General features: G+C 38.7%; 1 protein-coding gene across 1 annotated transcript in view; it reads right to left on the bottom strand.

Annotated features, from left to right (window-relative positions):
- MDGA2 (MAM domain containing glycosylphosphatidylinositol anchor 2) overlaps positions 1 to 17,802 on the bottom strand; it is a 1,262,343-nt gene that overhangs the window by 20,045 nt on the left and 1,224,496 nt on the right. Inside the window, exon 16 of the mRNA XM_053697669.1 lies at positions 9,306 to 9,411. Within this exon, the coding sequence (XP_053553644.1) occupies positions 9,306 to 9,411 (106 nt within the window). The remainder of the gene's footprint in view (positions 1 to 9,305; positions 9,412 to 17,802) is intronic.

Here is a 17,802-nt window from a genome sequence, read left to right as displayed (position 1 = left end):
TTTTGCAGGTAGTTTAGGTAGTTACGGGGCTCCAATAGTCAGCTTAAGGCTTCTTACGGCTGCTTTTTGTGACGAGGTGAAAATGGAGTAAGATTTCTCCGTTTTCGCCACGTAAGTCCTTACGGTGTATATTGGATACCAAACTGCGCGGGTTTTGTATACCTGCCTATGGCCCAAAAAACTACGGGCGACGGCAGAAATATACGGGCGTAACTTCTAGGATACGCCGTATATAGGATACCAAACCCGCGCAGATTTTGGCATCGCCGGCTTTTGCGGGCGACGATTTATATCGGATCGAGCCCCAAAAAGGCTGTTTGTAAACTTTGATGAATGAAAGTGCCCCTGTTTTTAATAATATTTTTAAAAAACGGACTTTCATTCACCAAAGTTTACCTTCACTTTAATAATAGAAGTAAAATGGAAAGTTTAAAAAAAAATGTACAGTCTCTGAATCATGATAGAAATAAATTGGGGTTTAATGTTCCTTTAAAGGGACAGTCAACTCCAATTTTTTATTGTTTAAAAAGATAGATAATTTATTACCCATTCCCCTGTTTTGCATAACCAACACGGATCTTTTGACAGCCCCCAGATCATATGGTCAGTTATTTATTATCTATTGACTTGAATTTTAGCCAATTAGTACAGTGTCATGCACAACTCCACGGGAGAGAGCACAATGTTATCTATATGGCTCCCATGAACTAGCAGTCTCTTGTTGTGAAAAGCTATTAAAAAATCATGTGATAAGAGGCTGTCTGTAGTGGTTTAGAAACGGGCAGAAATTTAGAGGTTTAAATGTTATTAAGTATATTAATATGACAATGTTTGTTGTGCAAAGCTGGGGAATAAGTAGTAATGGCACTGGGCGAAATTCATAAAGCTGCGAGATGCAAATTTATTTAGCTTTGGTGCGAGCCTGCAGCCGATAGTTAAGAAGCAGCGGTCATTAGACCGCTGCTTCCTAACCTACACACCAACTCTGAGTTTGCGGACCAAAATCACCCGGACATGTACAACCGGGGGTGATTGACAGTCTTTGCTGGTGCGCGATTGGCTGGCCGCGATACCGGGCGGACAGGTTTGCTGGAGCGAGCCTTGTCTGCCTGGGACTTCTTAAATGTCGGCCACAATCTATCTTTTTAAACAATAAGAATTTTGGTGTTGACTGCCCCTTTAAGTAAAAGGAAGTGCCTGGTTTAAATCCATCTGGGTCCTCAAACTCTTTGTGTGATAACAGCTTCTTACATTGCAGGAAGCAGGCTAACTTTGACCCAGCAACATTTTTAGAATCAGACAGCATCCAGTTTGTAATAGCTTTCTAACATAGTTACATTAACAAATGTGCTTCATCAATGGTATCCTTTGTTGAAGGAGCAGTAATGCGCTACTGGGAGTCAGCTGAACAAATCTGGTGAGCCAATGACAAAAGGCATATATGTGCAGTTACCAATTAGCAGCTAGGTCCCAGTAGTACATTGCTGCTCCTGAGGCTACCTAGGTATATTTTGTTCAGCAAAAGACACCATGAGAATGAAACAAATTCGATAATAAAGGGAAATTGGTTAGTTGTTTAAATTTGCACTGTATGATCTATGATTTTACTTTAAAGGGGAGAAAATGTATAGTACACTGCCCATTTAAGAAGAGCACCACTTTAACACTACTGTTTATCACAAAATAAATTGCTATATCCTCCTTCATTCAATCTAATCCTTGCTTTATATATTATGTCCTTTATTCCAATATTATTAATAACAGACACTTTAGCCTTAGACTGGAAAGTTATCCCAAACTAAGGAAAATCTCAGTTTAATAAATAGAGCATCAATATCATTTGAAAGTTTAGTAGCAATGAGTTTTTGTATGTTATGCAAATTTTTTGTTTTTTGGTCAAATCCTTTTTTTAAAAAGAATCTAGAATATATCACATATCTTTAAACAAGGAAGAGGGTTTAACTTAAAATGTCTCTAGTAGACTAAAAACTTCCAACTGTAAATTGAATTTAAGTATCCAATCAGCATGCCTGTCTCTGGACATGCACATGAATGTGCATCTGGTATGTGCAGCCACATTTACTTTAGTTCTCTACTCAGTTCAAGAAAGTATACAATGAAATCTCACAAGATTATGGTGAAATCCCATGAGATCATGGTAAGGCAAAATGTAAACTCAGCACTGATGATGCTAAATGGCTGTTTTTCTTCTTCTATGCAGATGACAGTAAAAAAACAAAATGTATGCTTGCCTGATAAATTTCTTTCTTTCTGGACACTGTGAGTACACGGAATCATCAATTACTGTTGGGAATATCACTCCTGGCCACTAGGAGGAGGCAAAGAGCACCACAGTTAAACTGTTAAGTATTACTCCCCTACCCACAACCCCCAGTCATTCGACTGAAGGGAATTGGGAAATGGAGACAAAATGGAGCAACACAAGGTGCAGATGTGCCTGAGGTTTAAGTAAAAAATAACTGTCTATATAAAGGGTGGGGCCGTGGACTCACAGTGTCAAGAAAGAAAGAAATGTATCAGGTAAAATGTATAATTAGGAGCGCTCAAGGCTAAAGGTAGCTGGAGTGCTAAAGGCTAAAGGTAGCACACTCCTCCCAAATTGTTATAAATTTATCAGGTAAGCATAAATTTTGTTTTCTTTATTAAGACACTGTGAGTCCACGGAATCATCAATTACTGTTGGTAATCAAAACCCAAGCTAGAGGACACAGATGATTAGGGAGGGACAAGAGAGGTAACCTAAACAGAAGGCACCCCTACTTGCAAAACCTTTCTCCCAAAGGAAGCCTCAGCCGAAACAAAAGTTTTGAATTTGGAAAATTTGGAAAAAGTATGCAGAGAAGACCAAGTTGCCACTTTGCAAATCTGTTCCTCAGAAGCCTCATTCTTGAAAGCCGAAGAAGAAGAAACAGCCCTAGTGGAATGAGCTGTAATTCTCTCAGGAGGCTGCTGTTCAGCAGTCTCATAGGCCAAATGAATTATACTTCTCAACCAGAGAGAAAGAGAAGTAGCTGTAGCTTTCTGACCTTTACGTTTCCCAGAGAAACAAACAAACAGGGCGGAAGATTGGTGAAAATCCTTAGTTGCCTGTAAGTAGAATTTCAGAGCACGCCCAACATCTAAGTTGTGCAACAAAAGTTCCTTATATGAAGAAGGATTAGGACATAGAGAAGGAACAACAATTCCTTATTCCTATCCGAAACAACTTTAGGAAGAAAACCCAACTTAGTACGAAGGACCACCTTTTCAGCATGAAAAATAAGGTATGGAGATTCATGCTGCAAACTGAAAGTTCTGAGACTCTCTGAGACGAAGAGATAGCAACAAGAAATAAAACCTTCCAAGATAACAACTTAATATCTATGGAATGCATAGGCTCAAACGGAGCCTGCTGCAAAACTTTAAGAACAAGGTTAAGGCTCCAAGGAGGAGAAACCAACTTAAACACAGTCCTGATTCTAATCAGGGCCTAACAAAAAGATTGCACATCTGGCACATCCGCCAGGCGCTTATGAAGCAAAACGGACAGAGCAGAAATATGACCCTTCAGAGTACTTGCTGACAAACCTTTCTCCAGACCTTCCAGGAGAAAAGACAAAATCCTAGGGATCCTAATGGCCAGAGCATCTATGAGAGCTGCCTGTGCATTCCTCGACCTCGAACCGTACCTCGGGAGTTTGGCATTCTGCCGAGATGCCATCAGATCCAGCTCTGGTAACTCCCATTTTAAGATCAGGCTGAAGAAAACCTCTGGATGGAGTTCTCACTCCCGGGATGAAAATTCTGTCTGCTCAGAAAATCCACTTCCCAGTTGTCCACTCCTGGAATGTGAATGGCAGATAGATAGCAGTTGTGAATTTCTGCCCACAAGATAATTTGGGACACCTTCTTCATGGCTAAGGAACTTTAAGTTCCTCCCTGATGGTTGATGTAAGCCACTGAAGTTATGTTGTCTGACTGGAACCTGATAAACTGGACTGAAGACAACTGAGGCCAAGCCATCAGAGCATTGGAAATTGCTCTCAACTCCAAGATGTTTATGGGGAGAGTAGACTCCTTCAGAGTCCACCATCCCTGGGCTTTTAAAGAGTCCCAGACTGCTCCCAAGCCCAGCAGGCTGGCATCTGTGGTGACAATCATCCAGGAAGGTCTCCAAAAGCATGTACCCCGAGACAAATTTTCCTGAGAAAGCCACCAAGGGAGAGAGTCTCTTGTCGACTGATCCAGATCTATCTTCTGAGATAGATCTGCATGATCTCTGTTACATTGTCTGATCATGCAAAGTTGTAGAGCTCTCAAATGGAACCCAACAAAGGGAACAATATCCATGCAAGCAACCATTAGTCCAATTACCTCCATACATTGAGCCACTGATGGTCGAACAGAAGACTGCAGGGAGAGGCAAGAGGAGAGGATCTTGAAATATCTGACCTCCATCAGAAATATTTTCATTAGTAGGGAGTCTATTATAGTCCCTAAAAACACTACCCTTGTGTGACTCTTTTCCAAATTTACTTCCCAACCATTGGAGCGAAGAGAAGACAACAAGATCTCTGTGTGAGATTTTGCTCGTTGAAAAGATGGCGCCTGGATCAGTATGTTGTCCAGATAGGGAGCCACAGCAATACATTGAGACCTGACCACTGCTAAGAGAGCTCCCAGAACCTTTGAACAAATTCTGGGAGCTGTAGCAAGGCCAAACGGAAGTGCCACAAACTGAAAGTGCTTTTCCAGAAAGGCAAACCTTAGAAATTTGTGATGATCCCTGTGAATGGGAATATGAAGGTAAGCATCTTTTAGATCTATGGTCGTCATGAACTGACCCTCTTGTATTAAAGGAAGAATTGAACGTATCGTCTCCATCTTGAAAGATGGTACTCTTAGAAATGTGTTTAAACACTTCAGGTCTAGAATTGGTCTGAAAGTTCCCTCCTTTTTGGGAACAACAAACAGATTGTAATAAAACCCCAGACCCTGTTCCTGTATTGGAACTTCTACAACTACTTCCAGGGAGGAGAGATCTTGAATACATTTTAAGAATGCCTCTCTCTTTGTCTGGTCTGCAGATAATCTCATAAGGTGGAACCTGCCCTTGGGAGGAAAGTTTTTAAATTCCAATTTGTAACCTTGTGAAACTATGTCCACAGCCCAAAGGTCTGGGACATCTCGTATCCAAGCTTGAGAGAATTGAGAAAGTCTGCCCCCACTAGTTCCAGTCCCGGATCAGGGGCAAACCCTTCATGCTGATTTAAAGTCAGCTGTGGGCTTCTTTGATTACTTCCCCTTATGCCACGACTGATTGGGCATCCAAGAAGGCTTAGATTAATCCTGCTTTGTAGACGAAGGAGAAGATTTACCTCTGAAGTTATGACATGAACGCAAATTACTCTGACGACTTTTCGGTCTATCTTGAGGTAGAAAAGACCCTCCACCCATAAAATCAGAATTAATTTCTGTCAGACCCGGTCCAAACAATTTCTTCCCCTTGTAAGGAAGAGCTAAAAGCTTGACCTTAGAGGAGACGTCTGCTGACCAAGACTTTAGCCGCAAGGCTCTTCGGCCTAACACAGCAAAGCTAGATGACTTAGCATTTAGCCTAATCACCTGCAAAATAGAATCTAAAATAAAGGAATTAGCCAGCTTAAGAGCTTTAATTCTGTCTTGAATCTCATTTAAAGGCGTTTCTACCTGAAGAGAATCAGACAATGCATCGAACCAGTAGGATGCAGAACTTGTCACAGTGACAATACATACTGCAGGTTGCCATAAAAGACCTAGATGAATGTAAATTATTTTTAAATAAAACTCCATCTTTTTATCCATAGGATCTTTAAAAGAGCAACTATCCTCAATAGGAATAGTTGTTCTCTTGGCTAAAGTAGAAATAGCCCCTTCTACTTTAGGAACCATGTGCCATGTCTCCGCAATAGAGTTGGCGACTGGGAACATTTTCTTAAAAATAGGAGAAGGGGAAAAGGAAACCCCTGGCTTCTCCCACTCCTGAGTAATAATGTCTGTAGCCCGGTCAGGTACCGGGAACACCTCCTTAGTAGAAGGAACTTCAAAGTAATCATTCAGTTTACTAGACTTCTTATGATTAACCACGTTACGAGTGTCCGAATCATTCAAAGTAGCCAAAACCTCCTTTAACAAGACACAAAGGTGTTCAAACTTAAATCTGAAAGAACTTCCATCAGCTTCAGACGAAGGAATTATACTATTCGAATCTGAGATTTCACCCTCAGAAAGCTCTGATGCATCTTCCTCATCAGATCTAATAGGAAGAGCCATCTGAGAACCACTGGGATCAGAAACCTTTCTGTCTGAACTTCTTTTCCTCTTAGGCTTTACCTTTAACATAGGAAAAGCAGCTAAGGCTGCTGATACCACTGAACATACTTGTGCGGCAATTTCAGCTTTCAAATATGCCCCACTAGGAGCAATAGAGGAGCTGCATGGCACAGCTTGTGACGACATAAAATCTTGGGACGTTACAGGAGAAGGTTGCGGAATTATCTGAACAGCATCATCCTGAGAGACATTAGGCTCAATAAATAAAATTCTTTTTTTACATTGTAAAGTTTTTTTAACACATGAGGAACAGAATTGCATAGGAGAAGCAATCTGAGTTTCTAAACACAAAAGACAGGCATTTAATTGATAATGTTCTTGATCTGTGTCAGACATGAAATATACATTTTATAGATGTAATACACAAAAAAATAAATCAATGCGCTCTGCAGAAAAGGAAACAACTTTTTACCTCAAAAAAATAAAAGAAGTATATATATGTGAACTATGCGTTTACAAGAATTAACCTTCAGGAACCCAACACCTCAGTTTTAACTGAGGCACCTACCTTCACCAAATCCCCTTAGGAATACCTGATCAACTTGTCTGAGTTCCTATATTATCCAGACGAATTCTGCACAGAAATTAAAAAACACGCTTTCACTCTGCTGTCGGTCCTCTGAAAGACCGAGCCAAAATGCTGATCACGTAATCGGCTGAATTACACTACGAAACAGAAGCACGAAACAAACCAGACACATTACTTTCTGGTTACAGAGGAAACTGCTAATCCTAACGTAGGCATTTGAAGTTCACACTAACGCTCAACTAACAGCAATAAAATATATTATTTTTCATTGAAGTGTTTTTCCCAGATCGAACTTGACAATTTAAACAGTTCACCACTAAGCCTAAATAAACAATAAAAGAGTCTAATCCCACTGATCTTTCTTAAAAAGAAAAATGAGCCTAAAAGAATAACCCTTTCACTACTGAAGGGTTATGCAGTCTCACTCACATGCACTGCATTCATGCCCCCTTATCCTCACATAAGGATAATCCAGTCCTTTGTCAGAAAATTCAGCTATAATGTAAGTGCATAATCTCCCCACCTGGAAGAAAAAATGGCACTTACCTGCCAAATCTGCTATCCGGCATGTAGACAGCACTAGGTATGCAAGGACACAGCTCCTCACAGAGACCTATAAGACAGAAAGAAGAGAGTCACTTACTCTGATTTTCTATAACAAGGCAGCAAGATGTTAGGAAAAATCAGTAAGGCCCACCTTACAAGTTCCTAACTGATTTTAAGCCACCACTGCCCTTACTGAAGAGACTAATGTGGAGTATAGCTAGACCCCAAAAAACTTGCTTGTAGCACAAAAATCCAATTTTCGTCAGACACCAGAAACTTCACTCACCTCCTCCATTGACAGAGGCAAAGAGAATGGCTGGGGTTTTGGGTAGGGGAGTGATACTTAAAGGGACAGTCTGGTATAAATTAAACTTTAATTATTCAGATAGGACTTTTAATTTTAATCAACTTTCCAATTTACTTTTATCATCAAATTTGCTTTTTTCTCTTGGCATTCTTAGTTTAAACTAAACATAGGTAGGCTCATATGCTAATTTCTAAGCCTTTGAGGGCTGCCTATTATCACATGCTTTTTAAATCTCTTTTCAACACAAAGAGACAGAAAGTACACGTGGTCCATATAGATAACACTGTGTTCAGACACAGGGGGTTATTTAAGATTTAGCACAAAACAATGCTAAATTTAAAGGGACATAATACTCATATGCTAAATCACTTGAATCTGATGCAGTATAACTGTAAAAAGCTGACAGGAAAATATCACCTGAGCATCTCTATGTAAGAAAGGAAGATATTTTACCTCACAATCTCCTCAGCTCAGCAGAGTAAGTTCTGTGTAAAAAGTTATACTCAGCTGCTCCCAGCTGCAGGTAAAAAAAATTAAAAAATGAAGAAATGAACAGCAGCCAATCAGCATCAGCAGTGCTGAGGTCATGAACTCTTACTGTGATCTCATGAGATTTGACTTAACTCTCATGAGATTTCATAGTAAGCTTCCTTTACCTGATTGGTGAAATAATATGAGTTCACAAAGCTCATCCTTTCAGTTGTCCCGGGACAGACATACTAATATGCTGCTTAGAAATCCTTTACAATGGGAGGTGGCTACTGAGGAACTTTTGAGGTAAAATATCTTTCTTTTTTACATAGAGATGTTCAGGTGATATTTACAGGTCAGCTTTTTACAGCTATGCTGCATCACTGTCAAGTGTTTAAACATTTGGGTATTATGGCCCTTTAAGACAATAGATAATAATCAGTCACAGTCATGTGATCAGGGGGCTGGAAGAAGGTTCCTAGATACAAGGTAATCACAGAGGTAAAACGTAAATTAATATAACTGTGTTGGTTATGCAAAACTGGGGAATGGGTAATAAAGGGATTATCTATCGTTTAAAACAATAACAATTCTATGGTAGACTGTCCCTTTAACAGTTTAACTGTGGTGTTCTTTGCCTCCTCCTGCTGGCCAGGAGTGATATTCCCAACAATAATTGATAATTCCGTGGACTCACCATGTATTAAGAAAGAAAAACAGTATTTGCAGTAGAACTCTGGTGAATTGAAAAAATAAATAAGGTAAAATATTTTCTGCATGCAGATTTGCGGCCAATCGGCCTCTAGCAGAGAGTGTCTATCAACCCGATAGTATTTGATCGGGTTGATTTCTGTCTGCCGCATCAGAACAGGCAGACAGGGTATGGAGCAGTGGTCTTTAGACCGCTGCTTTATAGCTTCTGATTCCGGCGAGCCACGGGGCATCAAGCTCCGTATGGAGCTTGATAAATTGACCCCTGAGTTTCAGTTGATATTGGTGAAATATTTTGTATATAGGTTTGGTTCTAGTTAAATAAAGTCACATCCATGCATATATTTACAGTTGAAAAAAACCACATACTTGGAGCAGGCTCATCTACTTTTGCACATTCCCCCTCCACAATTGATATATCATCTATGGCAATGTCCCCTTCAATCCCAGGACCTCGCACCCCTTCGAAAATTAACTGTAATTAGGAAGAAAGACAAAAATGTTAGTTAAAACTGTAAAACAAATGTAATATAAATGACACTTTTAAACAGTTTTGTAGAGTTATTAAAAGTTTCCAATTTATTGGTATCTGTAGCTCCTATGTTATTCCATAGATTCTGTTCACTATTGATGTGTTTGAGTTGTACTGAAAGAACCTCACAGAATCATTTTATAAACTGAGAGGAATAGAGAGGTTTAAACTTATCTATAATTGGGCTAGGTGGGAGCATGTATGTATTTGACAAGGGTGGTACACAGGGAGAACATGTTCTAGCCAATAATATCCTAGATTACGAGTGGAGTTAAATATTGTGCATTCGTAAACATGATATTTGCCCTCCACTCAGTAATACTAGTGCAAGCAAATGTGCGCTGGTATTACAAGTTAAGCGCAATGCGAATGTGACCTCACGTTCGCATTGCCTGGAAGCATTGTGTTCACAAGATGGAAGCCTCGTTCTGATGCTGTCAGACATGGCAAAGAACCTAGCGCAGTGTTGGGCAGCAAATTTAAAATATGTATGTATATGAATGTATACATATATATATAGTTATGTGTTTATATGTGTATATACATATCTTCCAAAGAAAAAAGACAAAACCACACTCCGTAAAAATTTGATGATTTATTGAATATATTTAAAATTCAAAAATAGAAATATGTGACAGCCTAGCCACTTGTTTGGGGAAAAGAGCGCAGCACACGGGCTTACGCGTTTCGGCTGTTAGCCGTAATCATAGCCTGTTGTGTGTCTGTGCTCCCTGCCTTTAAGAACACCTGAATCTTTTCTAATTGGTTAAAAACATTATGCGCTATTCCTCCTTCTAATGCCCAGGTAATGCTGAACACCTACAGCTGTGAACTTAACCCTATCACTCTTTAAGTCACTACTTTTATCTGCTATTATTTAGCTACTCATACTTATATTAGAGAATTGTGCTTTCTATATCATGTGTGATTAAAGGGATATGCCAGATGAAACACATTGGAACAAATCTATCTATAGCTTAGACTTCTGAGGAAAATCTACTTAATACCCCAATATTATAGGAAAGATATTGTTTGGCCTCTTGAATACAAAAATATTAATTATAGTGAATTACATTGGCTCAACTTTTCTTGAAAAGACATGCCGATATACACTATTAGTGTGGGTGGGAAATTTTACATATACTTGTTTATTCTATATAACCCTCATGATATCTTTTCTTGGGGGTTTCTCCACACTTGATCAGATTGGCTGTGGGAAACCACAACATATTATGTGTATATTGTTTCCCTAATATCTACTCCTCACCCTTCTCTAGAAGCTTATCTAACATGTTTGCTACTTGTCAGATAACCTATTTATGTAACTACACTTTATTAGGAATACAAAGAGAGATAAATTAGTTACTATGTTGGAGTAATCTTAAAGAATATAAGTGCATGTATGGTGTGTTAGGGGTAATGTAACCCTTGGAGTTGAATGATAGGGGTAGATCATTCCCAATAGTTAATAATATCATACCTGGAATTGAAACCCTCGGGGAGTCTTGTTCTGAGTCTCAAAATCCAGAACATCTCCCTTCTTGCTAAGAGTTTATCTAAATTACCTCCCCTTTTGGGGACTTTTATTTCCTCTATAGCACACCACCTTAATGTGTTTATTTCTCCATTGTGTCTCTCTGTGAAGTGTTTAACCAGGGGGGTTTGGGATTTACCTCTGGAAATTGTAGATATATGCTCCCTTATTCTTGTCTTAATGTCCCTTGAGGTGAGACCAATATACTGAACTTTACATTTTTGACATGTGAGCATATATATGACACTCTCTGTCATACAATTCATACAGGTGTTTATCTGAAAGACCTCTCCTGTCACCTGGGACTTAAATGACTTTGTTTTTTCTAAATACTCGCAGGGCTTGCATTTTTTGTGACCACAGTTATACATGCCTCTGCTAGTCAACCAGGTACCACTGGGTTTTGTTTGGGACTTAAGTTCAGTTGGAGACAGCAAGGACCCCAAAGTAGGACACTTCCTTGAGCTGCACCTAATTCCCTTTTTGACAACCTTGATCAATTTGTCATCAGCTGCCAAAATGGAAAAATGCTTTTTTATTATATTGGTAATTTCGGGAAACTGGGCACTGTAATTTGTAACAAATGTTAGCCCTTTAAAATTGTCTTGCTGTTTTTTATTGTTATTTTTTCCTCTGAGGAAGGAGTCTCTCATCTTGGATTCAACTAGTTTTTTTGCTCTCGTTATTGTCTTCTGTGTGTCCCCTCTCATTTTTAACCTTTGTTCAAGGGCTACTGCTTCCTGGCGAAAATCTTCGTCATTCGAGCAGTTTCTCTTTAGGCGAATGAATTCGCCTTTTGCTACTGCAGCTGCTGTGTGTCTAGGATGACAGCTGCTGTAGTGTAATAGTTTATTACCACTAATGGGTTTCTTATATACTTTGGAGATGACTTTTTCGCCAATTAATTATTTATATACACATCTTAACACATAAATATATATATATGTATATAAGCACATACAGATTTATTTACAGTTTAAAACACAGTCCCCATAGATCGCTATGTAAAGGCACTTTTCAGAGCTGTTTTAATTTCTAACACCCAACATACTCTCACTTTAACCCCTTATAACTGTTTTGTGCAATTATTTTTTTATTTATTTTGTTAAAAAAAGATGTTCATATTTTTTATTTTTATAAAGGAACCATACACTTTATTTGGGGGGCAATTGGGGCACATTTTTAAAATTAACCAGAGGTCTGACCTCTGGTTAATTGTGCTTAGCGCAAAGTGCTCCCATGAGTTAATGGGAGCATCAACCAGCCACTTGTAATGGCTGGTTATTTAACGTGTGCCTGTAAACGGTCGAATTTGCCCCTTTATGGGCGCACATTAAAATAGTGCTTCACTTGTAATCTAGCCCAATGTCTTTTGATATAGGGTCTATCAGTTGAACTTTAATATTTGCAATACTGACTATGATTGGGTTTTAATTGTGGTAGATAGATAGGGCATCCTTTTACTATTGGAACTAGGCAGCAAAATGTTCTACTTTGCTTTCCAGCTTAAAGGGACACTGTACCCAAAAATTTAATTTCGTGATTCAGATTGAGCATGAAATTTCAAGCAAATTTTGAATTTACTCCTATTATCAAATTATCTTCATTCTCTTGGTATCTTTATCTGAAATGCAAGAATGTAAGTTTAGATGCCGGCCCATTTTTGGTGAACAACCTGGGTTGTCCTTGCTGATAAAATTCATCCACCAATAAAAAAGTGCTGTCCAGAGTACTGAAACCAAAAAAAAGCTTAGATGCCTTATTTTAAAAAAAATTATAGCAAGAGAACGAAGAAAAATTGATAATAGGAGTAAATTAGAAAGTTGCTTAAAATTGCATGCTCTTTCTGAATTACAGATGAACAAATTTGGGTTCAGTATCCCTTTAATGTAAAATCACATACCTTTTTGTGAATGTTTATCTTTGCATGTGTGCAGCATGTATGAACTGCAAATATCACTAAATAATATTTCAATTTAAAAATAGAACTTGTACCTGTAGTCTGTTGAGTTCACTGACATACCCACATCTATTCTAAGCCGTAAAGTATTTTGTGGTTATTGAAAACAAAAAGATACTGTGATATTCTGCATGGAATGTCTAATAGACGGTGCTCGGACAAAATTCCGACGGACATAATGCCGAAGCACATTCGTCCGTCAGACATATGTCCGAGATACACTGCTTCCGACTGCACGCCGAATAGCACAATCACGCAATCACGTAATTGCGTAATTGTCATCAGTAAAAAAGTGGAGAATTTAAATATATATTGTGGCTACTGAGGTAAAAAAAACAACACAAACACTTAAATAAATAAATTAAAAAAAAACATCAAATTAAAAAAATGGAGTTCATAAAGACGTGTAAAGGAGGAAGAAAAATGTTATATGAAGGTTATGCATGCATTGTAGACAAATAAAAAGAAAATGTAACATATTGGAGATGTGAAAAAAAAGGTTTTTGTGGAGGAAGGCTAAAAACCATTAATGATATAATTGAAAAAGATGCATCAAATCATTCACATCCACCTAATGCAGCAAGAATTTTATCTATGAAAACAATTGAAAAAATAAAAGAAGTTTCTAAAAATTCAGAAGTAACATCAAGCATAATACAAAATTGCATATCTAATTTCCCCCTTGAAGCAGCAGGAGCTCTACCTAAAAAAGAAACTCTTGCCAGAATGGTATGTCGACATCGAACAACACCAAATGGAAACATTTTAAATGATGATTTAAGAAAAACAACCAGAGGAGAAGATTTCATCATGTACGAAAGTGAAAATTTAATCATTCTGTCTACTAAAAAAATGTAGATCTTCTTTCAAAAAAACAACACTGGCTCTGTGACGGAACATTTGACTCAGCTCCTTTAGGCTTTCAGTTGTATACAATACATGTTTTAATAGAAGATAACCATACCATACCATTAGTATACTGCATATCAAAAAATAAAAATCAGGAAACTTATGGCTAGATTTGGAGTTTTGTCGGTAACGACCCGAAAAACTAACGCCGGCTTTTTTCTGGCCGCACCATAAAAATAACTCTGGTATTGAGAGTCCACATAAAGGCTGCGTTAGGCTCCAAAAAAGGAGCGTAGAGCATTTTTAACGCAGCTTCAACTCTCGATACCAGAGTTGCTTACGGACGCGGCCAGCCTCAAAAACGTGCTCGTGCACGATTCTCCCATAGGAAACAATGGGGCTGTTTGAGCTGAAAAAAAACCTAACACCTGCAAAAAATCCGCGTTCAGCTCCTAACGCAGCCCCATTGTTTGCTATGCGGTAACCCTTCCTACGTCTGCACTTAACACTCTAACATGTACCCCGAGTCTAAACACCCCTAACCTTACACTTATTAACCCCTAATCTGCCGCCCCCGCTATCGCCGACCCCTGCATATTATTATTAACCCCTAATCTGCCGCTCCGTAAACCGCCGCAACTTACATTATCCCTATGTACCCCTAATCTGCTACCCTAACATCGCCGACCCCTATATTATATTTATTAACCCCTAATCTGCCCCCCACAACGTCGCCTCCACCTGCCTACACTTATTAACCCCTAATCTGCCGACTGGACCTGAGCGCTACTATAATAAAGTTATTAACCCCTAATCCGCCTCACTAACCCTATAATAAATAGTATTAACCCCTAATCTGCCCTCCCTAACATCGCCGACACCTAACTTCAATTATTAACTCCTAATCTGCCGACCGGAGCTCACCGCTATTCTAATAAATGTATTAACCCCTAAAGCTAAGTCTAACCCTAACACCCCCCTAAGTTAAATATAATTTACATCTAACGAAATTAATTAACTCTTATTAAATAAATTATTCCTAATTAAAGCTAAATACTTACCTGTAAAATAAATCCTAATATAGCTACAATATAAATTATAATTATATTATAGCTATTTTAGGATTAATATTTATTTTACAGGTAACTTTGTATTTATTTTAACCAGGTACAATAGCTAAATTAGTTAAAATAATTACAAATTTACCTGTAAAAGAAATCCTAACCTAAGTTACAATTAAACCTAACACTATACTATCAATAAATTAATTAAATAAACTACCTACAATTAACCTAACACTACACTATCAATAAATTAATTAAATACAATTCCTACAAATAAATACAATTAAATAAACTTGCTAAAGTACAAAAAATAAAAAAGAACTAAGTTACAAAAAATAAAAAAATATTTACAAACATAAGAAAAATATTACAACAATTTTAAACTAATTACACCTACTCTAAGCCCCCTAATAAAATAACAAAGCCCCCCAAAATAAAAAAATGCCCTACCCTATTCTAAATAACTAAAGTTCAAAGCTCTTTTACCTTACCAGCCCTGCACAGGGCCCTTTGCGGGGCATGCCCCAAGAAATACAGCTCTTTTGCCTGTAAAAAAAACATACAATCCCCCCCCCAACATTACAACCCACCACCCACATACCCCTAATCTAACCCAAACCCCCCTTAAATAAACCTAACACTAAGCCCCTGAAGATCATCCTACCTTATCTTCACCATACCAGGTTCACCGATCCGTCCTGAAGAGCTCCTCCGATGTCCTGATCCAAGCCCAAGCGGGGGGCTGAAGAGGTCCATGATCCGGAGGAAGTCTTCATCCAAGCGGGAGCTAAAGAGGTCCATGATCCGGATGAAGTCTTCTATTAACGGCATCTTCAATCTTCTTTCTTCCGGATCCATCTTGCAGACCTCCGACGCGGAACATCCTGCTGGCCCGACGGACTAACGACGAATGACGGTTCCTTTAAGGGACGTCATCCAAGATGGCGTCCCTCGAATTCCAATTGGCTGATAGGATTCTATCAGCCAATCGGAATTAAGGTAGGAATATTCTGATTGGCTGATGGAATCAGCCAATCAGATTCAAGTTCAATCCGATTGGCTGATTCAATCAGCCAATCAGATTGAGCTCGCAATCTATTGGCTGTTCTGATCAGCCAATAGAATGCGAGCTCAATCTGATTGGCTGATTGGATCAGCCAATCGGATTGAACTTGATTCTGATTGGCTGATTCCATCAGCCAATCAGAATATTCCTACCTTAATTCCGATTGGCTGATAGAATCCTATCAGCCAATCGGAATTCGAGGGACGCCATCTTGGATGACGTCCCTTAAAGGAACCGTCATTCGTCATTAGTCCGTCGGGCCGGCAGGATGTTCCGCGTCGGAGGTCTGCAAGATGGATCCGGAAGAAAGAAGATTGAAGATGCCGTTGATAGAAGACTTCATCCGGATCATGGACCTCTTCAGCTCCCGCTTGGATGAAGACTTCATCCGGATTATGGACCTCTTCAGCCCCCCGCTTGGGCTTGGATCAGGACATCGGAGGAGCTCTTCAGGACGGATCGGTGAACCTGGTATGGTGAAGATAAGGTAGGAAGATCTTCAGGGGCTTAGTGTTAGGTTTATTTAAGGGGGGTTTGGGTTAGATTAGGGGTATGTGGGTGGTGGGTTGTAATGTTGGGGGGGTATTGTATGTTTTTTTTACAGGCAAAAGAGCTGTATTTCTTGGGGCATGCCCCGCAAAGGGCCCTGTTCAGGGCTGGTAAGGTAAAAGAGCTTTGAACTTTAGTTATTTAGAATAGGGTAGGGCATTTTTTTATTTTGGGGAGCTTTGTTATTTTATTAGGGGGCTTAGAGTAGGTGTAATTAGTTTAAAATTGTTGTAATATTTTTCTTATGTTTGTAAATATTTTTTTATTTTTTGTAACTTAGTTCTTTTTTATTTTTTGTACTTTAGCAAGTTTATTTAATTGTATTTATTTGTAGGAATTGTATTTAATTAATTTATTGATAGTGTAGTGTTAGGTTAATTGTAGGTAGTTTATTTAATTAATTTATTGATAGTATAGTGTTAGGTTTAATTGTAACTTAGGTTAGGATTTCTTTTACAGGTAAATTTGTAATTATTTTAACTAATTTAGCTATTGTACCTGGTTAAAATAAATACAAAGTTACCTGTAAAATAAATATTAATCCTAAAATAGCTATAATATAATTATAATTTATATTGTAGCTATATTAGGATTTATTTTACAGGTAAGTATTTAGCTTTAATTAGGAATAATTTATTTAATAAGAGTTAATTAATTTCGTTAGATTAAAATTATATTGAACTTAGGGGGGTGTTAGTGTTAGGGTTAGACTTAGCTTTAGGGGTTAATACATTTATTAGAATAGCGGTGAGCTCCGGTCGGCAGATTAGGGGTTAATAATTGAAGTTAGGTGTCGGCGATGTTAGGGAGGGCAGATTAGGGGTTAATACTATTTATTATAGGGTTAGTGAGGCGGATTAGGGGTTAATAACTTTATTATAGTAGCGCTCAGGTCCGGTCGGCAGATTAGGGGTTAATAAGTGTAGGCAGGTGGAGGCGACGTTGAGGGGGGCAGATTAGGGGTTAATAAATATAATACAGGGGTCGGCGGTGTTAGGGGCAGCAGATTAGGGGTACATAAGGATAACGTAGGTGGCGGCGCTTTGCGGTCGGCAGATTAGGGGTTAATAAGTGTAGGTAGGTGGAGGCGACGTTGTGGGGGGCAGGTTAGGGGTTAATAAATATAATACAGGGGTCGGCGGTGTTAGGGGCAGCAGATTAGGGGTACATAAGGATAACGTAGGTGCTGGTCGGCAGATTAGGGGTTAAAAAAAATTATTCGAGTGTCGGCAATGTGGGGGGACCTCGGTTTAGGGGTACATAGGTAGTTTATGGGTGTTAGTGTACTTTAGAGCACAGTAGTTAAGAGCTT

The sequence above is a fragment of the Bombina bombina genome, chromosome 1 (assembly GCF_027579735.1).
Source record: "Bombina bombina isolate aBomBom1 chromosome 1, aBomBom1.pri, whole genome shotgun sequence".
NCBI classification, from domain to species: domain Eukaryota; kingdom Metazoa; phylum Chordata; class Amphibia; order Anura; family Bombinatoridae; genus Bombina; species Bombina bombina.
The sequence above is the reverse complement of the archived record's forward strand: the minus strand, read 5'-3'. Positions and strand labels throughout refer to the sequence as shown.